This window comes from Natrix helvetica (genome assembly GCF_964273705.1).
Source record: "Natrix helvetica genome assembly, chromosome: Z".
In the NCBI taxonomy this organism is placed as follows: domain Eukaryota; kingdom Metazoa; phylum Chordata; class Lepidosauria; order Squamata; family Natricidae; genus Natrix; species Natrix helvetica.
This window is the reverse complement of record NC_138554.1, coordinates 13,666,039-13,673,944: the sequence shown is the minus strand read 5'-3', so window position 1 is coordinate 13,673,944 and position 7,906 is coordinate 13,666,039. Positions and strand designations below refer to the sequence as shown.

General features: G+C 41.7%; 1 protein-coding gene across 1 annotated transcript; it reads left to right on the top strand.

Annotated features, from left to right (window-relative positions):
- Nucleotides 1–249: 249 nt before the first annotated feature.
- LOC309381721 (E3 SUMO-protein ligase KIAA1586-like) lies at nucleotides 250–2,361 on the top strand (the record flags this gene model as incomplete). Its single annotated transcript, XM_081933006.1, has 2 exons — nucleotides 250–357; nucleotides 895–2,361. Exon 2 carries the CDS (start codon nucleotides 931–933, stop codon nucleotides 2,359–2,361), a length of 1,431 nt encoding a protein of 476 aa, XP_081789132.1. The 5' UTR covers nucleotides 250–357; nucleotides 895–930.
- Nucleotides 2,362–7,906: the final 5,545 nt, after the last annotated feature.

The window sequence follows — 7,906 nt, the reverse complement described above, 5'->3', positions numbered from 1 at the left end:
GATGTTCAACAAGCATCACTCCGAAAAAAATTAAAGGAACATTTTCAATCAAAAGCCCACCTTATTTGCGTGGAGACCAGTAAGCAACGGGAGCAGGAGGCTTTGACCAAATCCGTGGATAAGTCAACTGAGAAACATTTATCCACTACTTGCACAATATTTACCACGGTTTACGATCTGGCGCAAAGATGTAATCCCTTCTCAGACATCGAAGCGCAAGTAAATTTGCTCAATACAGTTGGAGTGGATGTGGGAGTTGGCTTGCATTCACGGAGATCTGCAGTGAAAATTGTTGAATTCATTGCAAACCAAATCAAGACCACCGTGTTTTCAAGGATTATTGCAAATAATCGAAAGGTGTGTCTAATTATTATTTTTTTATTAAAAGAGTTTTGTAATGTAATTGTGATGTAATTTAACATCTATAACTCTTAATATAAATTTCTCCTAGCATAGCAATGTTTCATTAATCCCATCTTATAATTTATTCATACATATATATTGCCCCACCCTCCACCCTAAAAAGGTAGCATCTAGACACCCGCATCTCCAACATTTTGGTTGAACATTTGGGTACATGCATGATAATTTTTTAGGATCTAAATACCATCTGTAAAACATTTTATAAAAATTCTCCCTTAAATTCTGTGACTGTGTAAATTTAACATTCTGAATCCATATTTTTTCCCACGTTTCCAACATAACCACTTCACCAAAATTCTGAGCCCATTTAATCATACAATCCTTAACCAATTCACTTTCTGAGTCTCTTTCTAACAGTACATTATATATTCTTTTAACTTGTTTTGGGCCAGTCTCTTTTATCTGCTTAATCAGTTCCACTTCTTTATCCATAAAACCGACCCTGCGATCTTCTTCCCATCTCTTCTGTAGGTGTGTCTAATTATTGATGAAGCCTCAACACTTTCAATGAGAGCAGTGCTGATAGTTTTCGTTAAAGTTGAGGATCCAGAGTGCCCAGCAACCATCTTCGTTGAGCTTCTGGAATTACAGAGACAAGATGCAGAGACCATATTTTCTGCAGCAATGGAAAGCTTGCATAGAGTTGGATTTACCACCGGATATCTACGCAAGAATTTAATCGCTTTCTGCTCCGATGGTGCCAACGTTATGCTTGGAAGAAAATCTGGAGTCAGCGCCAGAATAGCTCAAGAGTTCCCAAACATCATCATCTGGCACTGCCTGAACCACCGCCTGCAACTTGTGCTGGATGATGCAATAAGAGAAGTGAAGCAGATCAACCATTTCAAGATCTTCCTGGACAAAGTACACACCACCTTCCACAAATCCTGCAAGAGCCAGAATGAGCTCTTCCAAATCTCTGAACAATTGGGAATAGAAATTGTGAAGATTGGCAGAGTTTTGGGACCAAGATGGGCTGCCTGTAGTTTAAGGGCAACCATGGCTGTGTGGCGTGCTTATCCAGCGCTACATCAGTTTTTTCAGGGAAATGAAAGGTTCCCGGGCATGGCTTCCCGTTTTGAAAATTTAAACTTTTTGCAGGATTTGGCCCTGATGATCGACATCCTAACTGAGATTTCTTGGCTGTCAAATGCTCTACAGGGGAGAGAGACAAATATCGTCATGGCCCAAAAGTTAGTATTGCGGTCAATCGATTCTTTGGAAATCCTTAGACGGGGTAAGGGCAAATGTGAAAACGAACTTGTGGAATTGCTAAAAACAGAAGCCTTCCAAAACATCAAGTTAGCTCCAAATCACCGATTTGTTGCCCTTCCTCGTGGAATACTTGTGGAAAGCATCATCACCAATTTAAAGAAAAGGCTGATGGATTGCGACCATCTAAGAACAGGTAGCCTATTGCCAACAACAAACAAATTGCACTTTATCACTTATCTGGAGCCAGATTACTGGCACATTGAAGATGTAGTCGTTCCATGGGCTGAGGCAGAGCAAGCATTGGATGCATTTGGCAATGTTTTTAATCACAACATTAACATTAACGACTACAGAGATTTTTTGGAAAATGTAAAGAAAAATCCACAGAAGTACAAAATTCCTGGCAATATCCGGAAAGCTAGAGATATTGTCAGAACAATTGCTGTTAGTTCAGCAGAGGCGGAAAGGGGGTTCTCAAAAATGAACCTCATATGTTCGGAACAAAGAACACGCCTAACTGTACAAAACATAAGTAATCTGATGGTGATAAGTGTTGTTGGCATACCTGTTGAGAGATGGGACCCAATTCCTACAGTGAAAGCTTGGCTCAGAGCGCACCACCACACAGCTGATGATCCACGGGTGAAGACGAAGAAAGCTGCAACAGAAGAATCTGGAAGCCTAAGGACACTATGGAGATATCAACAACCAGAAAAGCAATAAAACAAGTAAGTACTTGAGTGTATCTCTTTCATTGTGCTATTCTTATGTAAGGTGCAAGTGCAAGCAATTAAGGTCTTGCTTCCTGTGTCTTTCTTTATGCAGGTATTTCAATACGCTTCCGTTGAAAAGGTGGTGTGCAGAAGACGGGCAAGCTGGTCATCTCTCCTCTGTAAGTAGCTGAGTTTATTGCTGGCTGAGTGGTGTGGTCTGTGCTGTGTTCATGCTTGAGATGGTGAAGTGCAAGCAATTAAGGTCTTGCTTCCTGTGTCTTTCTTTATGCAGGTATCTTGGGCTTCCATTGAAAAGGTGGTGTGCAGAAGACGGGCAAGCTGGTCATCTCTCCTCTGTAAGTAGCTGAGTTTATTGCTGGCTGAGTGGTGTGGTCTGTGCTGTGTTCATGCTTGAGATGGTGAAGTGCAAGCAATTAAGGTCTTGCTTCCGGTGTCTTTCTTTATGCAGGTATCTTGGGCTTCCATTGAAAAGGTGGTGTGCAGAAGACGGGCAAGCTGGTCATCTCTCCTCTGTAAGTAGCTGGGTTTATTGCTGGCTGAGTGGTGTGGTCTGTGCTGTGTTCATGCTTGAGATGGTGAAGTGCAAGCAATTAAGGTCTTGCTTCCGGTGTCTTTCTTTATGCAGGTATCTTGGGCTTCCATTGAAAAGGTGGTGTGCAGAAGACGGGCAAGCTGGTCATCTCTCCTCTGTAAGTAGCTGGGTTTATTGCTGGCTGAGTGGTGTGGTCTGTGCTGTGTTCATGCTTGAGATGGTGAAGTGCAAGCAATTAAGGTCTTGCTTCCGGTGTCTTTCTTTATGCAGGTATCTTGGGCTTCCATTGAAAAGGTGGTGTGCAGAAGACGGGCAAGCTGGTCATCTCTCCTCTGTAAGTAGCTGGGTTTATTGCTGGCTGAGTGGTGTGGTCTGTGCTGTGTTCATGCTTGAGATGGTGAAGTGCAAGCAATTAAGGTCTTGCTTCCGGTGTCTTTCTTTATGCAGGTATCTTGGGCTTCCATTGAAAAGGTGGTGTGCAGAAGACGGGCAAGCTGGTCATCTCTCCTCTGTAAGTAGCTGGGTTTATTGCTGGCTGAGTGGTGTGGTCTGTGCTGTGTTCATGCTTGAGATGGTGAAGTGCAAGCAATTAAGGTCTTGCTTCCGGTGTCTTTCTTTATGCAGGTATCTTGGGCTTCCATTGAAAAGGTGGTGTGCAGAAGACGGGCAAGCTGGTCATCTCTCCTCTGTAAGTAGCTGAGTTTATTGCTGGCTGAGTGGTGTGGTCTGTGCTGTGTTCATGCTTGAGATGGTGAAGTGCAAGCAATTAAGGTCTTGCTTCCGGTGTCTTTCTTTATGCAGGTATCTTGCGCTTCCATTGAAAAGGTGGTGTGCAGAAGACTGGCAAGCTGGTCATCTCTCCTCTGTAAGTAGCTGGGTTTATTGCTGGCTGAGTGGTGTGGTCTGTGCTGTGTTCATGCTTGAGATGGTGAAGTGCAAGCAATTAAGGTCTTGCTTCCTGTGTCTTTCTTTATGCAGGTATCTTGGGCTTCCATTGAAAAGGTGGTGTGCAGAAGACGGGCAAGCTGGTCATCTCTCCTCTGTAAGTAGCTGGGTTTATTGCTGGCTGAGTGGTGTGGTCTGTGCTGTGTTCATGCTTGAGATGGTGAAGTGCAAGCAATTAAGGTCTTGCTTCCTGTGTCTTTCTTTATGCAGGTATCTTGGGCTTCCATTGAAAAGGTGGTGTGCAGAAGACGGGCAAGCTGGTCATCTCTCCTCTGTAAGTAGCTGAGTTTATTGCTGGCTGAGTGGTGTGGTCTGTGCTGTGTTCATGCTTGAGATGGTGAAGTGCAAGCAATTAAGGTCTTGCTTCCTGTGTCTTTCTTTATGCAGGTATCTTGGGCTTCCATTGAAAAGGTGGTGTGCAGAAGACGGGCAAGCTGGTCATCTCTCCTCTGTAAGTAGCTGGGTTTATTGCTGGCTGAGTGGTGTGGTCTGTGCTGTGTTCATGCTTGAGATGGTGAAGTGCAAGCAATTAAGGTCTTGCTTCCGGTGTCTTTCTTTATGCAGGTATCTTGGGCTTCCATTGAAAAGGTGGTGTGCAGAAGACGGGCAAGCTGGTCATCTCTCCTCTGTAAGTAGCTGGGTTTATTGCTGGCTGAGTGGTGTGGTCTGTGCTGTGTTCATGCTTGAGATGGTGAAGTGCAAGCAATTAAGGTCTTGCTTCCGGTGTCTTTCTTTATGCAGGTATCTTGGGCTTCCATTGAAAAGGTGGTGTGCAGAAGACGGGCAAGCTGGTCATCTCTCCTCTGTAAGTAGCTGGGTTTATTGCTGGCTGAGTGGTGTGGTCTGTGCTGTGTTCATGCTTGAGATGGTGAAGTGCAAGCCCTTCATGCTTCCTGTGTCTGTCTTTATGCAGGTTGTTGGAGCAAGGTGGTGCAGAAGACGCAAAAAAGGACAGTAATTTTCCTTTTCTATTCTTTTGTGTGCTTGTTTCATCCTAATGCAGTGCATGCAATTAAGGTCTTGCTTTCTCTGTCTGTCTTTATGCAGGTTGTTGGAGCAAGGTGGTGCAGAAGACGCAAAAAAGGACAGTAATTTTCCTTTTCTATTCTTTTGTGTGCTTGTTTCATCCTAATGCAGTGCATGCAATTAAGGTCTTGCTTTCTCTGTCTGTCTTTATGCAGGTTGTTGGAGCAAGGTGGTGCAGAAGACGCAAAAAAGGACAGTAATTTTCATTTTCTATTCTTTTGTGTGCTTGTTTCATCCCAAACTGGCAATGAAAGAGTTCATTTCTGTGTGTTTTCTTTGTGCAGCCCATTCACTGGAGTCCGTGATACTGAAGACTGGCAAGAACAGTCATCCTCCTTCTGTAAGTAGCTCTTTTATTGTTTTTGTACTTATTTTAGTCTTATTGTAGTTCACCCATTGTGGCAAAGAATTCAGTGACATCATCTTGACCACTCCCACCAGGTCACATGGTCGGCAAGCCACTCCCACCAGGTCACATGGTCGGCAAGCCACTTCCACATGGTCACATGGTCGGCAAGCCACTCCCACATGGTCACATGGTCGGCAAGCCACTCCCACCAGGTCACATGGTCGGCAAGCCACTCCCACCAGGTCACATGGTCAGCAAGCCACTCCCACCAGGTCACATGGTCGGCAAGCCACTCCCACCAGGTCACATGGTCGGCAAGCCACTCCCACAAAGGAGGCCACACCCACAGAGTAGGTTCCAAAAAAATTTGAAACCCACCACTGGTATATATGGTACCTTGCTCAATAGTAGGAACCATGAGAATGATCTACAACCATTTAAATAATAGCCAGGAGTGTGCAGAAGCTGCCAAAAAAGGCAACATAGTTCTAGGCTACATAAACAGAGGGATAGAATCAAGATCACATGAAGTGCTAATACCACTTTAAAATGCCTTGATAAGGCCACAGTAATTTCATGAAAAGAAGACTAGAGGAGACATGATGGAAGTGTTCCAATATTTCAGGATCTGCCACAAAGAAGAGGGAGTGAAACTATTCTCCAAAGCACTTGAGAGTAGGACAAGAAGCAATTGGTCGAAACTAACCAAGGAGAGAAGCAATTTAGAACTAAGAGAAATTTCCTGACAGAACAATTAATCATTGGAATAACCTGCCTCCAGAAGTTGTGAATACAAGATGGGAGATTTTAAAGAAAAGATTGGACAACCATTTTTCTGAAATGATGTAGGGTTTCCTGAGTATGGGGGGGGGGGGGGGTTGGATTAGAATACCTCCAAAGTTATGCTGTTATTTTCCAAACAATCATGCTGAAGTTGCAAGTTGAAATCTACCCCTCATAAACTTGCTGGGTTAGAGAAACATTTTCTTAACTGTTCCTTCTTTTCTAATGTAGTTAAAGACACCTGACTACTTCAGATCTCCTACTCAATTGTCCATTATATGGCAAGAGCTTAATACGTAGAAATATTGTTTCACGAAAATGACATATTAGGATTCAAACAAACAAAATAATTCTATTTCCTTCAGGGCCGAAATATATATGTAGTCACTTGGACTGTTAGATTTATAGTCAGGCTTCTCCAAAAAGGACATCTCATCTACCAAACATTGAGGTTACATGTAAAACTAATTAATTCACTTAAGGGCATACATTTGTCCATCTCTAGGATATATTTCATTATTTATCTTAGCATTCTGTTTTGCCGTAATCCCTGTTTATCTTACTGTTTTATCCTGTCTAATTTTATTTTATTTTACTGTGTCTGATGCTCATTTTAATAATATAAGCCACGGAGTAATTAATAGAGATTACTACTCTGCTATGTATTGGGATGATTTTGGACTGAAACTAAAATGATGTAGTCATTTAGACTTTAATATATACTTTACTAGTTTATGTTAATATACATGAAACAAAAAAATGAAGTTGTTACATCCAAGTTTGATTATGGTTGTGATCTAATTATTTACTTATGTGGATCAATGAATACATGATTTCCTAAAAAGTGGGAAAAAATGAGACACACCTGGTTAAATATGAGGGGCCAAACAGCATCCTTGGCAGAAATGGTAAGGAGCTTCTCTGGGGGAGCCATGGGGTCGATCTTCCCAATTTGGACTTTCAGAAAGGACATGTTTGGAAATGTGACCCAATTGAAAACATCAAACCCAGTTTCCAATTCTCCATTGGAGTCAAAAGAAACCTGTTCTCCAGCACTGTTGTTAAAGGAAACTTGCTGCAAAAAATGATGGAGCTGAATGGGGAAAAAAATCCAAAGAAATAAAAATATTAACTGGATTCTTTGAAAGGAATTATGAGGATACTTTACATAAGTGATTCATACATAAAATAAAGTTCAAATGTTAGTGGGTGTTTATTCAAAATTTTTCAATAGCTTCAGTTTGTTTTCAAATTGCATCCAATTTTGCATAAATGGCCTTCATGGTTTAGATTATTCAGATAATGTTTGAAAAAAAAAAGGTTTTTAATTTGTTTTAGTTTTTGCATAAGAGAATACCATGAACGTTCAAAACTATCTGTAAAGAGAGGGAGGTCTACTGTTAAGTATTATGAACTATAAATAAAGACACTTTCAAAAAGAAAGGAGGAAAAAAATCTATAAGCCAACATTTTCTACATGATTCCTGAATTTGATTAGTAAACACGACCTGCCATGGTGATTGAAAGAAGTACTTCAAGCTCCTCTTATTCAATTTTCGACTCCACTTGATTTTGGAGGTATGCAAGGCTCTCAAAGCATGTGCCACAGCATAGACTGCATTGTAGATGCTGTAACTATGTCCACCTATGGTGGTCTCAAAGACAGAATTAGGAAGAGTCTCCAGCTTCTCTTCTCCAGTGCAGATCCTTTCAGCATTCTCATCTGTAACATCACTGGAGAATGAGCATTCAAATGCATCTTTCCAGAAATCCCTAATAAACCCATCGTCTTTTTCAAAATTTGGGTTTTTCTTCTGCATAAAATGTTGGAATCCTCTTAACTCCTTTGAGTGAAGTGCAAAGGAAATTGCACCATGGAGAAAATCAATTGGCAATGGT